At 39.5% G+C, this 22,514-nt stretch overlaps 1 protein-coding gene across 1 annotated transcript in view; it reads right to left on the bottom strand.

Annotated features, from left to right (window-relative positions):
- The window catches only part of LOC134541232 (low-density lipoprotein receptor-related protein 2), a 574,163-nt gene that overhangs the window by 77,777 nt on the left and 473,872 nt on the right, over positions 1-22,514 (bottom strand). The window contains exons 26-31 of the mRNA XM_063384501.1: positions 21,725-21,909; positions 17,634-17,893; positions 13,625-13,796; positions 12,385-12,610; positions 10,775-10,996; positions 8,327-8,645 (exon numbers count right to left, since the gene is read on the bottom strand). Coding sequence (XP_063240571.1) covers positions 8,327-8,645; positions 10,775-10,996; positions 12,385-12,610; positions 13,625-13,796; positions 17,634-17,893; positions 21,725-21,909 — 1,384 coding nt within the window. The remainder of the gene's footprint in view (positions 1-8,326; positions 8,646-10,774; positions 10,997-12,384; positions 12,611-13,624; positions 13,797-17,633; positions 17,894-21,724; positions 21,910-22,514) is intronic.

The raw sequence follows: 22,514 nt of genomic DNA, 5'->3' as shown, positions 1-22,514 counted from the left end.
TCTTCATTTCCTCTAGGCTATTATTTGACCCTCTCTTCTTTTCTTCATGGTGGTTCTTACTCTCCTTCCTTCCACTCTTCATTTCTTCCGTAAAGTTCTTCATACTCGCTAACATTTCTTTGTTATATTTCTTCACACTGGCCACCATTTCTTCCATTTTATTATTGATCTTTTCTAGGGCAACCATTATCTTCCCGATATCTTCTGCACTTAACTCTTCAGCAGCCATCTCTCTCTAAAGGATTTACTAATTAAAAAACCTAAATAATTTTTTTCTAATACTGATCTTAATTTTAAATGACCTAGCCGAACCTTATTAAACTAAAAATATCTCTCTTACATTCAAAACTAACACTGACTACAGTATACTCAAACTAACTCTAGAAAATTTCAAATTCACTAAAGTTCTAAACACTAACTATATTCTCGTAAACTAAATTCTATTTCTTAACTATTCTTATAATAAAACTGAATCCTAAATCTATTAATTAGGGCTATCCCACTTCTGACACCAAAATGTTACGATTTACCTGCGGGTTCGTAAGGATAGCCCAATTAATAGATTTTATTTCACACACACAGTTTTATTTATTACCACTACTTGACACTTACAAATAATCTTCTAAATTAGCAAATAATTAACTACACTTAAAGAAATGTCTATTCCCCAGTCACTCGTTACACACACCTCGCTGGGCCGCACTTCCGGCGCAACTCTCGCCGCAGCACCCCTCGTGGGTCCCCGCCGCGGGACTCCGCCGCCGCCGTCACACCCTTCGCCGAGATCCCACACGACGACTCGCTCGCAACTTCACTCGGGACTCCGCCGCGCCCGCGACTCTATCGCCCGGAAACTCCCGACTCCACTGATCTCACTCACTCCCTGCCCTGGAACCTTCGTCCATGGACTTCGCCCGGAAACTCCCGACTCCACTGATCTCACTCACTCCCTGCCCTGGAACCTTCGTCCAAGGACTTCGCCACTCTGCCGCACCTGCGGCACTATCGCCCGGAAACTCCGCCGCGGGAGAACTCCCCACTCAGACTCTCTCTCTCACTGACTCGAAGGTCGGCCCAACCTCCTTAAATAGCCCTTGGGTTCCCATCCAGAACAATCGGGCATGTCTCCGAGATATCGCGCGACCTTCGCCGTCGAAATGCCCAGAAACGCATCGTGAGTCCTCGAAGGACGCGGTGGCTGCTCTAAGAACGCCGATAAAGGCGTCTGAGTCATTTTATTCCGCAGTGCGGCCTCTTTTAAGTAACCCGATCTGAGGCAGGTGCGCGCTGCGACAGTCAGGATGTAGCGAGATAGTATGACACGAGATACCAGGGAGAGGATGCGGGTGGAAGGGGGCGCAGACAGGCCGAACGAGTGCGGCGATGCCATGCACTGCAGCCAAGCGCGATCGTAACATTGCCCCCTCCTTAAACCTGTTCGTCCCGAACAGGTAATGCATCTCCTCCTAGAGGTCCCCATGCTACTCGAAGTTTAGGCCTCCTGCCTTTCCTCCATCGCGGGCTGTACAGTCTCACCAGATAACCCTCTCTCTCATTAGATGTAGCTTCTCTTGTCACCCGGCGACACTTCTGGGTCGCAGATTCCCCATGTCGTTCAGCCAGCTGCCCGAGACGGACCGACCATTGCCTTGGACAGACTCGATACTCTTGAGAGCATTGCTCGTTGCCTCCCAATGGTTCGCTTGTTTCTTCCCTTTTTCTCTCTGTTTGTTCTCTCGTAGCTACTCGTTCACAAAGCATTTCTTCCCAGCTCTTCTTCGTCACTTCTTGGTTCCTCATTCCCTCTTTGTTCTTATGAATATCGTCTGGACTGTACTCAGTTACTCCTTGCACCATCTTCTTCACTCTTTGTGTTCTCATTTTCTCTTTTCGGTCTTTCTTCCCCTGTTCTTGGTCCTTCTTCACCTCTTCTTGGTCTTCCTGTGTCTCTTCTTGGTCTTCCTTCGTTTCTTCTTTGCACTTCTCTATCTCTTCTTGACTCATGTACATCTCTTCTCGGCTTTTCTTCAGCTCTTCTGTGCATTTAGCCCTCTCTCTTTGGTTTATCTTCATTTCTCCTTGTTCAATATTCCTTACTTTGTAACTCATCTTCACTACTTATATGCTTTTCTTCAGCTCTTCTTTCATCTTCATGTCCTGGCTGTTCTCCTCTCCTTGGCTAATGTCCTCTTCCCAGTGTTCTTCGCTGTTCTCTTCGCTGTTCTCTTCACTGTTCTCCTCTCGGCAGGTCTCCTCTTCACTGGTCTTCACTTCACTGGTCTTCTCTTCGCTAGTCTTCTCTTTGTTGTTCTTCTCTTTGTTGTTATTCTCTCGGCTGGTCTCTTCTTGGCTGGTCTCCTCTTGGCTGGTCTTCATTTCTCTGATCTTCTCTTCACTGTTCTTCTCCTGACTGGTCTTCTGTTTGCAGTTCTTCTCTTCGCTGTTCTTCTCTTCTATGCTTATCTTCCCTTCGGTCTTCATTTCATTCCTCATTTCTTCTTGGCCATGCTTCAGTTCATCCTGACCCTTCTTCATTTCCTCTAGGCTATTATTTGACCCTCTCTTCTTTTCTTCATGGTGGTTCTTACTCTCCTTCCTTCCACTCTTCATTTCTTCCGTAAAGTTCTTCATACTCGCTAACATTTCTTTGTTATATTTCTTCACACTGGCCACCATTTCTTCCATTTTATTATTGATCTTTTCTAGGGCAACCATTATCTTCCCGATATCTTCTGCACTTAACTCTTCAGCAGCCATCTCTCTCTAAAGGATTTACTAATTAAAAAACCTAAATAATTTTTTTCTAATACTGATCTTAATTTTAAATGACCTAGCCGAACCTTATTAAACTAAAAATATCTCTCTTACATTCAAAACTAACACTGACTACAGTATACTCAAACTAACTCTAGAAAATTTCAAATTCACTAAAGTTCTAAACACTAACTATATTCTCGTAAACTAAATTCTATTTCTTAACTATTCTTATAATAAAACTGAATCCTAAATCTATAATTTAGGGCTATCCCACTTCTGACACCAAAATGTTACGATTTACCTGCGGGTTCGTAAGGATAGCCCAATTAATAGATTTTATTTCACACACACAGTTTTATTTATTACCACTACTTGACACTTACAAATAATCTTCTAAATTAGCAAATAATTAACTACACTTAAAGAAATGTCTATTCCCCAGTCACTCGTTACACACACCTTGCTGGGCCGCACTTCCGGCGCAACTCTCGCCGCAGCACCCCTCGTGGGTCCCCGCCGCGGGACTCCGCCGCCGCCGTCACACCCTTCGCCGAGATCCCACACGACGACTCGCTCGCAACTTCACTCGGGACTCCGCCGCGCCCGCGACTCTATCGCCCGGAAACTCCCGACTCCACTGATCTCACTCACTCCCTGCCCTGGAACCTTCGTCCATGGACTTCGCCCGGAAACTCCCGACTCCACTGATCTCACTCACTCCCTGCCCTGGAACCTTCGTCCAAGGACTTCGCCACTCTGCCGCACCTGCGGCACTATCGCCCGGAAACTCCGCCGCGGGAGAACTCCCCACTCAGACTCTCTCTCTCACTGACTCGAAGGTCGGCCCAACCTCCTTAAATAGCCCTTGGGTTCCCATCCAGAACAATCGGGCATGTCTCCGAGATATCGCGCGACCTTCGCCGTCGAAATGCCCAGAAACGCATCGTGAGTCCTCGAAGGACGCGGTGGCTGCTCTAAGAACGCCGATAAAGGCGTCTGAGTCATTTTATTCCGCAGTGCGGCCTCTTTTAAGTAACCCGATCTGAGGCAGGTGCGCGCTGCGACAGTCAGGATGTAGCGAGATAGTATGACACGAGATACCAGGGAGAGGATGCGGGTGGAAGGGGGCGCAGACAGGCCGAACGAGTGCGGCGATGCCATGCACTGCAGCCAAGCGCGATCGTAACAGTATTATAACTACTGCACACAAACTCAGAGGCATTAATTTTGAGGTTAGTGAAGAGTGGATTGGAACATTATTGTTAGCCGGGTTGCCAGATGATTATAGGCCAATGATAATGGGACTAGAAAGTTCAGGAGCGCCTATTACTGGAGATTCTATTAAGACCAAACTATTGCAAGAAGTCCAAGTAACTGCAAGAAAACCAGGAGTTCCTGAACAAGAGTCTGCCTTCTACAGCTCCAAGGCGAGGAGGGATTTCAACAAGGGTCCCAAGTGTTTTGACTGCAATGGGTATGGCCACATAGCACGTCATTGCCCCCAACGATTTGAACGTGCAAGATATTCAGAGCACAAGGGCACAGAAAATAAAGGCGCCGGTCACCGTGCTTTTCTGAATGTTGTCCTCACTACAGGAAATGCTGATACTGAGGAATGGTACATTGATTCGGGGGCAACTGCACATATTACAAGAAAACTCAGCTGGCTATCAGGCACTCGTGAAGATACAAATGATCAAATCATGATGGCGGATAACAATAGACTGCCAGCTAGAAGCAAAGGAGATGTACACTTGAAGGTATCTGTAGCTGGAAAGGTAGATACTGTTAAGGCAGAGGAAGTTTTGTATGTACCTGATGTTTCAACTAATCTGCTGTCTGTGAGTAGAATTGTCAAGCATGGCCACACTGTGTTGTTCTCTGATAAGGGTTGTTGCATTTATGATACTAACTGGGAGCTGGTGGCTACAGGCTCTTTAGTGAACAATATGTACAAGCTGGACCAATCTGAAGAAAGAGTCAATTGTACCAGATCGGTTTCTGGCAGTGCTCTGTGGCACAGAAGGCTAGGTCATTTGAACCGATGGGGTATGAAACAGTTGCGGGATGGATCCGCGTCGGGGCTGAATTTTTCGAACGTGGACAGTGCTACATGTACTACTTGTGTAAAAGGCAAACAGCAAAGACTCCCATTCAAGCATCAAGGAACAAGGGCACTTGACACATTGCAGTTAGTGCATTCTGACATTTGTGGTCCAATGGAAGAGTTGTCGATTGGAGGTTCCCGATATTTCTTCACTCTCATAGATGATTACTCTAGAAAGGTATTCGTCTATTTTTTAAAATCTAAAAGTGAAGTCACAGATACATTCAAGGATTTTCGATCCATGATTGAGAGACAAACAAATAAGCAAGTCAAAATATTGCGTACAGACAATGGGGGTGAATATGTCAACAGTGGACTATCGATGATCTTGAAGGAACTTGGAATCCAACATCAGACCACTTGCCCCTACACACCTGAGCAGAACGGTCTAGCAGAGCGACTGAACCGCACTCTTGTGGAGAAGGCACGTTGTTTGCTCATGGAGGCAGGGCTGGATTACTCTTTTTGGGCTGAAGCAGTGAACACAGCAGCTTACTTGCACAATCGTTCCCCTTCTAGAGTGTTAGCTGGAAAAACACCAGAGGAGGTCTGGAGTGGGCACAAGCCAGACTTGCGACATATGCGAGTTTTTGGGTGCAAAGCCTTTGCACACGTTCCCAAGCAAAGACGTAGACGATTTAGTGAAAAGGGTGAAGAATGCATCTTTGTAGGCTACTGTGAGAACTCCAAAGGATATCGACTTCTCAAACAGGGAACTACAAGAGTTATCAAGAGTCGTGATGTAGTGTTCATTGAGAATGAAGGAATTCACAGAGTTCACAGTGAAGCTGAAAAGGATGTGTTTAAACCTATTCCAACTGCATCTCTCCAGTTAAAGGAAGACATTCCCATCATGGTACCAGATGATGTTGAAGACAATTCATGCCATGAAACAGATAGTTTGAATGAATTTAAGGGTTTTGAGGCTCAAGAAGGCTTCAGTCAAGTGGGAGACTGTGCAATTGAAGACTATGTATGTAGCGAGGAACGAATTAGTGATGATACACAAGATCAGCGGCTCCGACGTTCTGGTAGAGACCAGAAACCAAAACAAATGAAGGACTTCATCATGTACAAGGTTAATGTTGACTCTGCTGATCCTCAGACTCTGGAGGAAGCTCTAGCATGCTCTGCGAGAAAACATTGGATTCATGCCATGAAGGAAGAAATTGACTCATTAAGACAGAATAACGCATGGGAAATCGTAAACTTACCAGCTGACAGAAAACCCATCGACTGCAAATGGGTATTCAAAACCAAAAGGAACACAGAAGGAGGAATAGAACGTTATAAGGCCAGGCTGGTTGCAAAGGGTTGTGCTCAAAAAAGAGGAATTGATTATGAAGAGACATTTGCTCCTGTAGTTCGTCACTCGTCAATAAGGATAATTTTAGCATTGGCTGCAAAGTATGACCTAGACATTGATCACATGGATGCTGTGACAGCCTTCCTACATGGAGATCTTTCGGAAGATATATATATGACTCAGCCAAAAGGTTTTGAAGAAGGTGAAGAGAAGGTTTGCAAACTTTCAAAGGCAATATATGGTCTTAAACAAGGTAGTCGAGCATGGAATCAGAAGCTAAATAGAGCTTTGGAAGAGATTGGGCTCTCTCGTTCAATGATAGATCAGTGTATATATTTTAAGGTAGAAAGTGGGAGCATCGTAATTGTAGCTGTCTATGTTGATGATTTACTCATTGCCTACAACAACAGCCAAACCAAAAATGCCATTAAAAATGGATTGATGGAGAGATTCAAGATGAAAGATTTGGGAGAGGTCAAATGCATTCTGGGAATAAGAGTTACACGGGACCGTACTGCAGGGAAGATCTGGATTGATCAAGAAGGTTATATCAAGGAGGTGCTGTCCAAGTTTAACTTGGAAGAATGCAATCCAGCAGTCTGCCCTAGTGACATCAACCAAAGGCTGTCGAAGAATATGGAATTGCAATCACAAGAATCTGAAGAGTTCAGCAACGTACCTTACCAAGAGGCTATTGGAAGTTTGATGTATGTTTATCAGGGAACCAGGTCCGATATTGGATTTGCATTAAATGCAGTTAGTAGATTCAGTAGTAACCCCTGTAAGGCTCACTGGGTGGCTGTAAAAAGAATCATGCGTTATTTGAAGGGTACAGCAGATGTCAAGCTTGAATTCAGTAGTAGTGAATCCAGTGACATTACAGGACATTGTGATGCAGACTGGGCAAATGATATCGATGATCGACGTTCCACTACTGGCTACGTTTTCACTTTGCAAGGAGGTGCCATTACCTGGAGTAGCAAGAAGCAGAGAACTGTAGCGCTGTCAACAGCAGAAGCCGAGTACATGGCACTCTCCGCAGCATGTCAAGAGGTACTTTGGCTTAGAGGATTGATAGGCGAGTTAGACAATATTTGTTCACATGGAGCAATAAACATTTTGTGTGATAGTAAAAGTGCAATTGATTTGGCGACATCACCTGGTTATAGAGCAAGAACCAAGCACATTGACACAAAACATCATTTCATACGTCAGCTTGTAGAAGACAAGGTGATCAACATGATTCATCAAGGTTCTGTTGGCATGATTGCTGATGTGCTGACCAAAGGCCTGCCAGTCACCAAACACCGTTTCTGTGTTCAAGGAATGGGACTCAAATCAGTGACCTAATACATTCACAAAGTATGTTCTAGTGGGAGTGTTGTGACTGAGAACAAACTTCATATATTATACATACATTGTTTACATTGTTTGCATGATGTTGATATTCATGACTTTCTTAGTCGGTTTGTTTTTTCCATGGTGATAATATGTTTTGTTCGTATGAATTATGTACCATTAAAGAGTAAGTAAACTTGAGTTAACTAATTTGGTTCTATATCATTATACCTTGCTTTCACAATATTAAATTTTGTGTCCAAGTTTTGTTTTATCAGTGTATTTGCAACAAGAGAAAATATAAATGTGCTTGTTACCAAGGTTAGATGTTAAACATCTCTGGCAAAAAATGAAAGACTCGCTCACTTTTTTTTTATTGAACGATATTTACAATTCTGCTATTGTTTATTATTATATGACACCTTGGACCCTCCTACATAGAAGAGGTTAATTCCAAAATGTACCCCCTACCCCTCACCCAGCCAGGGGGGGGGGGGGTTTAGGGGTTCAAACTTCCCCCCCCCCCCCCTTAGTACCAAATCTTTAATTAATTTCTTATTCATCACTCAAACAAATTTCATATTAAAATTAATAAAATTTTTACCATTACAATATTTAAATTTAAGTACCGAAAACTGCTAAAATAGCACTATTTTACACCTTAAAATCCAAATTTTCCCGGGGAAGGACCCCCCCACCCTAGGCTTTAATACGGGGAGGGGGGGGGGGTCAATGCTTCTTAACACCCCCCATACACAAATCCTGGCTACGCCATTGCACCCAGCTGTTTTGAGCAGGATGCACCCTGATGCACTTACTTCTTGATGGGGTTGACAGCCAGCTCCCGCGGAGCGTCGGTCGTGGTCTTGACGAGCACCTTCCTGTGCGAGCCGTCGAGCCAGCACACCTCCAGGTAGTTCTCGTGCGGGAAGACGTTGGTGAAGTACAGGTTGCTGGCGATCCAGTCCACGGCGACGCCGCGGACGCCGTTGGAGCCTATCCCGTCCTTCACCACGGGCTGCAGCTCCGTGCCGTTGGGACGCACGCGGAAGATGCCGTTCCACGCGCCGCGGTTGAACTCCACCCAGTAGATCCAGTTCTCTTTGAAGTGGACGTCCACGTGCAGGATGTGATGCCCTGCGACCACATCACGTCCAATGAGAATGATATATTTGTCTGAACACTGCCAACTACACTTGAGCAAATATTAGGGATGGGCCAGTCAAATTCCCAAAATAACATCAAATCTTTATTTTTTAAAGGATTCTACATTCGAGGTAAAAGATTATAAGAAAAATATTATAGAAAATAAAGTAAACTAAAAAATTCAACACTGATAACCTTTAAAGATTATTTGGTTCATTTTTTTCTTCTTACCTTTTTGTTCTTTTACAGTGTAGCTATATAAATAAAATTACAATATGTATTGATTCTGTAAACTCAGTTTGTAAATCAACCAGTTTAAGGTTAGAATACTTTAACATAATAGCTAATATTTGAAATTTATTGTACATTATTTTATTTTTAACCCTTGACACCTAAATTCGGAATCAAGCGGCATATTCAAGGTACTCTCTGGGATTCAAATACCAGATTCGGATTCGAGAAAATTGGGATTCAACGCATCACTAACAAATATGGAAAAGTTCAAATACAAAACCCAAACATTTTATTACAGTAAAACCCCATCTATTAAACACTGTTAATATAAATAAAAAACTCAATAATACAAAGAGTTTGACAGTACCCAGAAATTACCTACGTAAGAGTTATAGTGCTAAGTAATTTGCTTAATACAAAAGTATGGTTATTATGTTATACTAAGTAATTTTTGTTCCAAGGGTAAGCAATTACATGAAGTAAAGAATGGTTAGTACAAATATCTCTGAATAATGTAAAGGAAAAACACGAATATGTACCTAAAATAATATTGATGCTATTGCTTTAGTTCAGTCAATGTAGGGGTAAAAAATTTAGAAATTATATATTCTTCCCAAAAGATGGTATGGCATTTTGTAATTAATTTCTAGACCATAAAACTATGGTCCATTCAGGTTTGTATTATTAAGGTTTAACTGTACTCTATTATTCTAATTCTATTTGAACTCAAAATCTAATATTATTTCAAAATAACCCATATTTACATTAAAGTGGAATTTATTCATAGGGAAGTTGTGTGAGTATAATTTTCGTTAAATATTAATGTGCACATACTGAACTTCAGTATTATAATGATGTTTAGATGATGTGAAAATTTTTTTATAACTGCAAACAAGTAAAAAAGTATGGATGCTTTTCAAAACAAAACAAAAAATCTAAAGGTAATGTCTTTTACAGTTATTTTTTTGTACTTTAAAAACATATAGAAATAAATATTGTTACAATTGCTTCAAAGCACATACAAATTATTGTTAAAACATGACATTAAAAAAGTACAAATAAACAATTTGAGGCATTTCAATATTTCTTAACTATTAAAATTTGATATTTATATTTAACAATTTTATAATATTTCTGTTAAATTGTATACACACACACATGCATAAATGTACACACACATATGCAAGCACAAACATACACAGGCAGTCTGGCGGCAAAATCAACATTTTTCTTTTTGCATGAGGGACGAAAAAATATCTTAATTAAGTATTTACGTAAAATTCAAATCTTAGTATTAGTTAATGCTGATGTTGTATATAGTTCATTTATACAAAATTCAGAATTTTTCCTTTGTTGTAATTTTATCTATTTCAATTTGAATAAGATGAAATGAAAATTGTTTAAATCTGACTTCATACCTTTTACCACCAGACCATTCATTTATATTAATACAAATACATACATACATATATGCATAAGTTTAATGCCAAGACTTCAAACTAAACATCCTTGCTAATTAAAAACATGTATATTTCTAAGGTTTACAAAGCTGGCATTTTATGACATGACCTATGACATGATTACATGAGGATAAATATTTACTTTATTTATAATTTAATCCAAATAAGCTATTAAAACTCTAATTTTCTGCGAGATAAATTTGTTGAAGGCAACATGAAAATTTTACACACAGCCAGATTTTACAGGGTCCAGATATGAACATGAACTAACATTTGATCTTGGTTCGCTTCCTTTACTAACTTACCAAAACTGAGTACTCAAAAAAAAATATTTTAGTTGCACTTCTAAGAAACTCACACAAACAACATTGGCAGTAGCGGTAGTAGAAGCATGCCGTGTCACGAGAGGAAAGATAAACAACCCACCTGGGCCCGAGATGGGCACCATCGCCTCGGCAGAGTCCTTGAGGCTGTACCCGCGCGCGATGTCCAGCTGAGCCACCACGGCGAAGGTCTTGTAGGCCACGCACCTCACCTCGTTCTCCTTCTTGTACCCGACGGAGCATGCACACACTCTCATGTTGCCATCGCCAGGGATGCACAGCTGCTCGCACCCTCCGTTGTTCGACATGCACGGGTGGTTCGTCACTACGGCGGGAGCAGAACAACAACTGCTAGGACACTCTCTCAACCAAACCATCTTGTTCCCAACACAAAGAACGAACACAAAAAACAACACGGGCGACAATCCTAGCGGCAGGCAAACGTTGAACACACGAAAACAAAAGTACGGCCAGACAGAAGAAGTTACGTTCATGCCAACTTGCCTTTATAAATTGAGGTGCGACATGCGATAAACACATCCAATGCCATGCTTGCTTTGCATTCGCTTATCGAAATGTCGACAACAACATAAAAGATTACCTACCGTATTTAAAAACTAATAAGACGGGAAATTCAAAGTACATACATACTACATACATCTGATTAGCCTAAGATATGCAATAAACTTAATTTTTACAATCTTTAAATGATTCATACAATGGGGAAATTTGATTTAATAGAATTTTTTTGGCCATACGCCATTTGAGTTTTGGATGGCATATTGCATTTTTAATGGTGTATGGAATTTTGGATGGCAATGGTGTTTGTCCAAAAAATTGCATTAAATCAAAGTAAATTTTGTAACACAAACTAGCTAGGTTTTTTTCTTTCAACAAAGGCTATCAACAGTTCTACAGTTTCCATACTGCTGTAGTATAATTCATTTTCCGTAAATCAATATCATGTAAAAGCCATTCTGATCCAAACCTAATAAAGAAATTTAGACCCACAAAACAGAGTTAAAAACAAGCTACAAGCCAGAATTAGTTTATAACAAATGCTTTTGTGGCTAGATCTCACAGAAAGCCTAGCACAAAGCAAATTTTGGCAAGTAAATTTATGCTTGTTTCTAAACTATGAAAATTTGAAAAGCTTTAATGCAATTATAACTACATTTTATTCTTTAATAAAAAAAAGAAAGTCATCAGTATACACAAAAGACCCTTAAACGTATGTTGTGTGCATCCCTTGCTTTCCTAGCCTCTATCCTAATTCTAATTTTTATTAACCTCATCAGCTAAGTTAATACACACCATTTACACACAAGCCTTGAATGTTTTATCTAAGTCTGTGTACCAAAAACCACTTAAACTAATAAAAGGCAGACAGAAAACAAAACCAACTCGATGGCGAAACAACACAACCACATGTATGTAAACAAATTGACATTCTCTACGTTTGTGTCTGTCTTTAAGTGTATATTTGTAAATATGTTGACTTGTTTATTGTTTTCCCTCCCTGTTTACCATTCATGGTATTTTCTATTTGTTATAGTAAAATCTTGTTATGAAATTGTGTCCATCAGGATTGCTAAGTGTTCAACTCGAGTAATATCATAAATTATGATTCATAATGCTTGTACGGCTAGTTACCATTTGATATCAGTTATTGCACTTTCAAAACAATTATTAAAATAGTACAAATAAACTCACTTGGCCTTTTTCTGAAGACCGTAAATGTTTTTAGTTCAGATTCGTTGTCAATTAGCATTTTAGGGTTGTCTCCATTTGGCAAATCGAAACGTTCAATCTTGTCGAATCTAGGGTCCATGAGGTACAGCCGGCTGTCTAGCACAGCCAGTGCTTTCGGCATGGAAATGTGGTTTTCCTCCGTCAGTAAAGTGCGAATATCCTTGCCATTTACGTCCATCACTTTCACCTACAAAAATAACAAAGCATACATTTATTATTGTTTTGTCTGAAGAAGGTATTGGTAAAAACACAAAACATCATGTGTATGGATGAACTGATGGGTCACTTTTTCTACAGCCATAATCCATTACTTAGAAGATAAATTGAAACACTTAAAACATGATCGTGCTTGCAAAACCATTATTTTTTAAAAGCCCTATGCATTTTCCTTATAAGAGAAAGTAAATGATTTCCTGAGCATTGCAATTAATTTTTTAGTATAACATCATAAAATAAGCTTTGAAAGCTTTGAAAAATATACACTACTTTTGGAGAGTGATTATTAATAACTAAGTAGTCAATGGTTTACACCAAAAAGCAAATGAATTCAAAGAGGGATTTGTAAAAATATCTTTTGATTTTCCGAGAACCTATACATGAATGGAAGCTACTAATTTACTGTGTTTTCATACATGATGGCTACTGGAAATTGAATAAAAGAATATAAAATAGTTAAAGGAAAATTTATTCATAATAAATAATAAATAACTAACAGTTCTGTTTGAATTATTTATGGCTTGTTTGTAAAATAGAATATAAATCCTGAAAATGTAGTTCCTGTTTATAGCTTCTTTTTCTGCATATACCTTTTATTTTCTCTTGTGATTTTCCCCTTGAGAAACGTTAAAGCAGAGTTCTGCTGCAAATTACTGTAACATTGACTTGAAAATTTATAATTGTTAAAAATGAATAGTGAATGGATTGCTTGGAGTTTAAGCGATAAGTATCTAAACTAATTTTAATTTTCCAGTCATAAAAAACATAATCTTTGCAGTTGTGTAAATGTGAAACATATTAATGAACTCTATAAAGTTAAGACAGAGCAATCACAATCAACATCAAACTTCAAGTATTTAAAAAAACTTCATGGTGACTGTTTGAGTTAATCATTCAAAAACTCCATAAATCATCCCTAATTTACCACTCAGAAAACTATCAAATCAGCTACGCTTGCCTTCACGGTAATAACTCCACTACTTACAAACGTGGTTTCATGGGTACTGAAGTACAGCATCTTCTTCTCCAGATCGATCGTGATTGCCAGCGGTCGATCAACACCCTCGATAAGCACCACAGGTTTGGAACCATTCATGTTTACCTTCCCGACCTTCGGGGGAACACCGTACCCCCCGTCATCAACCCAGTATAGCTTCCTGGAACCAAACACAACTACATCAGCTACGCAATAAAATGTACTTCAATGTTGATAAATCAATATACATATCTACAAATGATGAAATATTTAAATTAAGCAGTATTACTTTGTAGTGACGTCAGCGGGGGCTTCGCCCCATGAGCCTAGTCAGTCTCCGTTTCCTCAACATCCCCTCCCCTTCCCTGGCGTTTGTACCGCCATGTACGTAGTCGTGTGTTTGAATTGCGCGCCACGAACTACCACAAGAGGGCGCTTAGAAGCAGTGCGGCGACCCCCTAATTTGCTAAGTTTTAATGTTATTTGTAAACCTTTTTGTTTTCATTCATCTTTGCCCCAGTGTTTGTGCAGTTTACTTGTGTATTCTTTAATTTAAATATGTTACTTGAAAGAACCACAGACGTTGCCCGGGCGGACCCGAATAGGCACGGACTTGGACGAGAGTAGGAATGTTTTTATATAAATTATCATTAACTAAGTAAATATTAACGAACTTTAAATTGCCAGTAATTTTTATATATTTTTTAATGTTAATCTGTAATTTACTTAACTTTCGCCGGGGCACGGAATCACAGAATGTAATAACGGTAATTGTGTTGGCGCGGAGGCGCCATGTTAGTCGAGACGAGCAGAGCTCTCGCCCCAGTCCATCTTCATCACTGACCGAGAGCAGACGCGCCAGCACCCCGGGGACCTCAACCGTTGTGAACCACTGATCAAGTAATTCTGTATCTTTAATTATTCTTAAATCTCTTTCGTTCGTTATTCCTCGGGGCAGCTCTCGGTCAGCGGGCTGCATTAATAATTAATTGTCTCAGTCGAGTTTTTCAACCATCGTGTAATAAGCATACTTTATAGCATGGCCACGAGTGTGGACCATGCCTTCACTTAAGTCGATTCGTGCCTCAGGCTTTTTAACCGTGTAAAGTGTAACGTGCGTGGAGGGAAGCGTGTTAGTGGAATTAAATCTGGGTATAAATAAAAACTGAGTATTTTATTTAACCACGTGGTGAGTGAGCCTACTTAGCCTAGGAGTGTGGCGTGCCCGACGCCTAGAGCGGGCCAGGTCTGGATAGGTAGGGTAGAAAGGGCTGGTAACTCGTCCCCACTTGGGCTACGTCACGCCCTGAGAGAGAGACTCCGCCGGGTCCACGTGCCCTTACACGTGGTGGCGCCCATGCATAACATCTTAAAGTCACCGGGAACCTGCGCGCAGTCCTCAGTAGTGTACATAATTATACATTATATAATTAAAAATACTACAATTTAATACTACATTATTAGGTAATCAAATAAAAATAACACCGCAAAGCATGTCACTACAACATGAACCAATGAAATGCAAGTGAATACGACATTTAGCACTGAAATGTAACTTAAAACATAAAATCAATTGCAGTTTGACAGCAGTTAACTTACTTTACAAAAAAGTTTATATTTTTTTATTATTATTACCAAAATGAATGACCATAATTTATTTATTTATTTATTAATATTGTAACAAGCCCACCAACAGCTGAGGGCTTTAGCGGTGGGCACGACACATATATACAAGGACAACATATAATCAATACAAACAAAATACAAACAAACAAATAAAGTTTAAAATATAACTATTAAAAATAAACATCAAAATATAAAATGCATTTAAAGAAATACAAAACATAGAAATTATAAGGAAAAAAAGAATTGACTTAAAAATAAAACAATTAAATCTTATCCCAATATATTATATAATATATATTTATATATTAATAGATAATATCTTACTGGTTTTATTTTCACGTGAAATTAGTTTATGAATGCTATAATAATGACTATACTATTGACGTCGACCGGGGCTACGCCCTCCCTAAGCCCAATGTGCCTCACGCCGTCGCCACCCCTTTCCTCCCACCATCACCTTCTATTTCAAACCTCCCACCCCGTGTGCGTGCGTGTGTGTGTGTGTTGGGCGCCCGGCAAGAGGCGGTGCTAGAGTCGGTGCGACGACCCCTTTCTTTTATTAAAATAAACTTAATGTATAAACCTTTTTATGTAATAAAATATCCCTAATTGTCACGCCTCAAGTTTTAGTAAGTAAGGACAGCGCAGCGCCCCATGCGGGCATCCGCAGAACTACCCGCCAATAGTTTTTAAACTTTAATAAGAAATAACACCATAACTAAAGGTTTTTAATTATAAATAAGTGTACTTAAATTATGTTTGTTTTTTAAATAATATTTGTTTGATTAAGTATGTTACCGGACGGCTGCCCGGTAACAAAGCGGGAACTTAACCCTTCCCGGCGGCCATGATGCTCTGGTCTCATCAGTCTGTTTCCGTTCGCCGCCTGGAGTAGGAGCGGCCCGCGCACCTCGTCGACTTCATCTATTTTGTTCACTGATCCATTAGTTTCCGTCGCATCTTTAAATAAATCTAAAACCTTGTAACTTCTTGAGGCCTGCTCCAGGTGGTAGACTCTTTCGCCTAAATATTTGTTTTCCGTTTACGGATATTTCGTACGCGTAATACGTGATTGACTCTCGAGGTCAGGCCACGCGGTGACCTGGTCAGCCTATAAACTGGTTATCACCCGCAACGGTGTTTTTTAGTACTTTACGTAAAACTCTTTTAACATTTTTGTAACGTGCCGTGGAATAATTCACCTGTGCAAGTTCGCTGGTAATAAAATCACTAGCTCAGAATGTGTGGTTCAGTGGTCACGTGTATAATTCCCTGAGTTCCGAGGTGTGTGGGACGCCTCAAGAGCCCACGAACACGACGCACGAGGGGGGAGATTAGCCTAGCCCCACACGGGTCACCCCACGACCCTGAGCCGAGAGTTCGTAGCCGGGTCCACGTGCCCTTCCACGTGGTGGCGCCCAAATTACTCCTTTTCGTCCATCCGAACCCCCCCCCCCCCCCACCCCCGCCCACACGACACTATTAACAATAAAGTAATATAGTTTGCATACAATATATAAAAATAATAAACTAACACAAGCTCTAACATAACATAATCATTGTTTTTTTTCTCTGCAGTACTCTTTTCTCTTTGTATTAACTCTATCTTTAGCAAAGCTTAAGCTTTAGTGCTATCACATTACCTAACTTTGAAGGAAGAACCAAGCATAACCCTACCACATGTATTATTTATATCAAAAAGTTGGTTTTATAAATATTTAATTAGGTCATCATCTTTACAAAATCTAAAATAAATTTCCTTTGAAAATATATTCATTTTTATATTTTTTTTAACACTGTAACAACAGAATAATTATTGTCTCTACTCGTTTTAAATTCATACTATGAACTAAGAAAAAAACTGTCTGAAACTTGATCACGCCTAAATATAGCAGCGTTGGAATTTATTTCAGATGTAAATTAAATCTGACTAGGACTAACATATTAGTCAAATATATTCTGGAATATTGAACGAACAATTAAGGACACAGTCCCTCCAAAATATGACCCTTATAGATTATCAGATGGTTTAACATCATGAAAGGAAAAAATAAATTCAACAACCGTTATAAATAAATGTTAAGTTGTAAAAATTGTTGTAAAATCCAAGTTTGATCCATCAACAGTTTAAAAAATCAGTAAGTGTGTCTACAGAAACTAAAATTACTGAATTGTTGAATATATTGAGGAATTACAATTTTTGGTTTAAGATTCCAGCTTTTGAGAACTACTTAAAATGTACACGAACAGTACATAACATGTGAATGGCAAATAATCCCAGGGTAACGAACAGTTTTCTATAATATTTTCTCTCACCTTGTCAATAGTCATGACAGTGTTATTCCATTGTACATGCATTATCATAAATATATATGCATATACTTATTCTTACCCATCCATTGGGTCCAAACACATTGACCTCGGAGCTGCAACAGACGTCTTGTTACCATCGTTCGCCAAGATGATTGTCCGATGCTTCACTTTCCCATCTACTTTCACAGCTTCGAAATTCGATGCTGCTCTGTTTCCAATATACAGATTACGACCGAGCCAGTCGAATGCGATGGTGTATGCTGAGCCCACAATCCCAGTATCGTTTCCAAGAAACTCCACCTTCTTGCCACCACCGAAAGGAGTGGTGTATATTGTGCCCTGGAAAAAAAAAAATATGTATCAGATAATCTGAAGATACGCCAGTTGCTGAGACGAAAAGGTTTGTTTTGATTATCGACTGAGCAAAGCAAGGTCTCCGTAACAACTAGAGTGATTGCATTTGTATGTATGTATGTATGCTTCTATGTTTGCACATATGTATGTATGTATGTACGTATGTACGTACGTATGTAATAATGTATGTATGTATGAATGTACGTTATTGTCCAGCAATAACTTTCAAACCATTGATTAAATTTTTCATAAAATTTGGTATGAAGGCTGGTATAGCCTATAAAAAGTTCTTGTATGAGATAAATCGGTCAAGGGGATTTTGATATCCCTACTATTATAAAAGCAAAAGCGTGTTTGTCTTCTTGTCCTTCTTTTCCACAACAACGGAGCAACAGATCGACATGATTTTGGGCATATAGATAGGTAGTTTATGTGCCAGACAGTGAAACAGATTATGAAATTCTATCCCTAAAAGATTGAAAGAGTAACAAATTCAGTGTTATAACAGAAAATCATTGGGAGGTAGGTCACAGACACACAAACAGCGATTTTGTATCATTTTTTTATATCTGCCACATGGTATATAAAGTTTGGAAAATTCCTATCCTTCAACTTTGTGAAACCCATCTGCTAAATGAAGCTCGCAGCTCTAATAACAGTTTATTTTAGAACTTCATCAATAATTAGCATTGCCTTGAATTTGTAACGCGCTGTTGTTTGTGTTGTTTGGTGCGTCCGTCACATCTTGCCTAGGTAACCTGCCTTCCCACAAAATTAAGCTGAAAATTGGCGTCTCAGTTTTTCTGATGCGTAGCATTGATGCACCAAGATTGTGCAATTAATGGGACTTTAAAATCAAAATCTGTTTTTCAAGTGTATTGCCTACAGACTTTAAACCCTGTATGTAGTAACATTCCTTGCAGTATGATAAGTTTAGCCTGGGTATTGCCACGTACTACAGCTATAATTTAATAAATACACATGTAGCATTCAAAATCAAATGCATTTCTTTAATTTCTGGCTAGGAATCCAAAGAGCATAGTGTCCACTGATATCATGATACTGCATGACTCAAAGTGAACTAAATAAAATAACAAGCAATTAAATGTCACTGAATTATGTCAACTACTTCTGTAAGAATGTATTTGTTGCTTTAATGTTTAAAATATTTGCACAATTATGTACATTTTGCATTAATTACATGTTAGGTTGTTGTGAAACGGATTTCCTTTTGTTTTGAACGCAGCACCGGACTCGTGACATCAGGCAATGCGTACTATGGCCGGTGGCTACGGCACATGCGCTCCCTGGCGGAGGCTGGGTTCAATGTGCAGTGGCGAGGGAGGTCAGACGGCTGGCAGGAGGTCAACAAGACAGACTTTGTCAGGCGATCGTAGATACGCCAGGTGTGACGGGGTGGGCCAGTGGTAGTTAAGGTAGTTGGCATAGAGGGAATGGTCTTTGGTATACTTGAGACATGGTTTGTGCTGACGGAAAACTAATACTGTACTGTCTAGGCCTGACAACTAAGGAAATATTGGGGTTTCCGTGAGGCGGCGAGTGTAGTCGCCAGACTGTGCCCTGATCTACATGTCCGTGTTTCATACCAACAAGAGAAACAACGCCCAGGGTTGTGAAGGAATGAGTGCAGCGGCCAAGAGCCGAATGGGTCGCCCCACCGAGAGTTCGTCGACAGGGGACGAGAGAGGAGTGACGAAAGAACAGCGCAAACAGCCGCAACGTTACCGTCATCAAGGGCGCCCTGAACTCTGCAGAATCTGAGGTGGGATCGATGCATAGTAGACTAACCCAGAGAGAGACATTTAGCATGACAGGGAAATAATATTTAGTGTCATAACTGTTTTATGTATGAATTCATGGTATGTACCGTGTTTTATCGCATAATCACCGCACGCACATAATCGTCGCACCGATATTTTAGGGCGTCAAAATTTGGATAAAAAAACTCTCGCGTAAACATGGTATGATTTTTTTGGTCCTGCTAATAGATTCAGAGCGCTCTGTGTATGTATTATTTCCATATAAAATTATTTATTTTAAAGTAGAAATATAATATTTATTTGGACATTACCCTTACTTATTTAATTAATGGAAATACGAAGTTGTCTGATGTGTAAATTTTCTTTTAAAGACTTTTTCAAATGTTACAACATTTATCTGTTTGTCTGCTTCACCGCAGTGTAGCGCTTATAAAAATGTAGCCAGCGCTAGTTGGCGTCATTCATGTTTGATATGTTGCTTCCCGTATAGAGCACGCACACGTAGTCAAATATTGATATTGATATCTCGCCGATTGCATGAAATGTGCGCTCTCTGTCGAGTGCCGAGTTAACTACATTTGATGGCCCGCACTCTTTCATGGTACGTGTGTATTACAACGATAGTTATGCGATAGTTCAGGCTCGTATTCGGGTCACAGATTTTGTTTTTCTTTTTAAAGTTGAAGAAAGGTTTTTGTTGATGAATTATTAATTTAAATTGTTTGGTGTGCTTTTGTATACTCTTCTATTTAAATAAACATTCTTTCAATGAATGGGTTTAGTTTTTATGAATAACTTTACCTAAAAAAAAATTTTCACATAAACATTGCACCCCTACTTTTCAAACTTTATTTTAGTATAAAATGTGCGACGATTATGCGATAAAACACGGTACTTTTACAATATTGGATGGATACAGCCCCAAATTTTACCCAAGGTTCACTATTTATCAACTGCCCTGGAATCACAACTTTAAATCTGAGGGTTGTTTACTAAGTCGCCAAGTAGGCTAGAAGGCTATAGTTGAGTACGTTGCAAATAATAGTTATTACTTATTAGTTATGGGGTTAAAATTCATAAAGTTGCTAAAAAACTTAAAATCGCGAGGTAACTGTATCTTTTCGGGGTGAACTAATGATTTTTTAGCTTGATATCTCACGAACGGCAGGGTCATTATAGAAGGAAACATCCAACATCCAAATTCGGGAAATTGGGAAAGGAACTTTCCACAGTCTACAGTATGGCACCATTCCAGGGTTTACCTGGAATGATTTTGGAAAACCACGAAAAAGCAAAAATCAGGATGGTCAAACCTGGATTCGATCCAGTGTCGTCCTAAATGTTCAGTCAGAGCCTCACCGCTGCCCAAAATTGCTCTGGTACAGAATAACATTTGATTGTAAGAGCTTCTATGGACTTCCTTTTTCAAAACAACAAAATTGTAAAGCATTTACAGCACAAAGAATAGCTGAATATGACAAGTCATTTTTTCAAACAAAAAACCAAATTAAAAGGCTACTAAAATTCAAAAATGTTTATATGTTAAAGAACAACACATAAAAAAAAAGAGTCGCTGACCGAAATCCAGTTGGATGCACACCAGTTTTCAGTGTGAGAGTTTTAGACTTAGAGTGCCTGGTAATTCAAGGATGTAAAAATATTAACTGTTAAATTTGTCACAACTTTGTAAAATTTATAAAATTTCAAACTGTTAATAACAAGGTGAACATGAGGTGAAGCTTTGCATCACAACCAAAGATTCACATAAAACAAGTAGCAAATTTTCTCGCAAAGTCAAATTGAATATTTTAAAAGGACTTCAATTGATTCACATATTCGAAGCTTCGCACAGACATAGCTGCCATGAGACAGTGGGTTTTCTCGGGGTGTTCTCTATCATCTCATTGGGTCACAAATGCGACCACTCTGAACCTACTAATTCTTCTACCACCAATCCTTGAATTGGACACAAAATTCCTTTTTTCTCATATCAAAATGGAAGATAAAGCATTAATTTAAAAATCAAGAAACGTACATTTTCATCATCCCCTTCTTTGCCCTCGACCCAGAAGAGCATTTCCGTCTTGCGGTCGAAGTCCAGCTGCATGCCGTTCTCGATCCCGACGATGGGCGTGAGGTAGCCGCTCGTCTTGTCCCCGGGGTTCAAGGCCAGGTCGATCACCTGCGAGGCTCGCATCACCATCAGGAACGGCGTTTCCTCTGCAACGAGCCAGCGGTTCAACTTGGATGATAGTCAACTTACAGAAGATTCTTCAGCACTATGTACTGTATTTACCCGGGAAAAAAAAAGACGAGAGTTTCTCAGTGACTACTCCCAAAAAATCAGGAATAGAACAAATATTAAATTTGTTTATAATTACAGAATTTTGATTTTCTTAAATACTAAATAGAATCATTACTAATGAAATTAAATATAAGCTAAGCAATTTTAATTCTCACAAATATTCAGGCAATTTTTTTTTTTTTTTTTTTTTGGATTCTTTGCAGTAACTTCCGACTAAGCAAGCAAAGAAAAAAGGTACTAAGTTAATAATTATTCTTGGGACCTTGACTTGCATAATTGGGGGGCATCTAACATTCAGGGTTGACTTATTTTCCTGTAAATATAGTATTTCTGGAAAAAATTAACAAAAACAAATTGAGTGAATGAGATAACTATGAAGAAAATGTCTCTGAAGTCAGTATGGCCAAATAGCCAGTGTAGCCACCATTCTGTAAGAAAACACTCATAATAGCAAAGGACCACTACAGACTAGTCTTGTGTGGGCACCTAAATCATCCATAGATGTGTTAGTCATCTAAGT

Source organism: Bacillus rossius, chromosome 1 (genome assembly GCF_032445375.1).
Source record: "Bacillus rossius redtenbacheri isolate Brsri chromosome 1, Brsri_v3, whole genome shotgun sequence".
Taxonomy (NCBI): Eukaryota; Metazoa; Arthropoda; class Insecta; order Phasmatodea; family Bacillidae; genus Bacillus; species Bacillus rossius.
The sequence above is the reverse complement of the archived record's forward strand: the minus strand, read 5'-3'. Positions and strand labels throughout refer to the sequence as shown.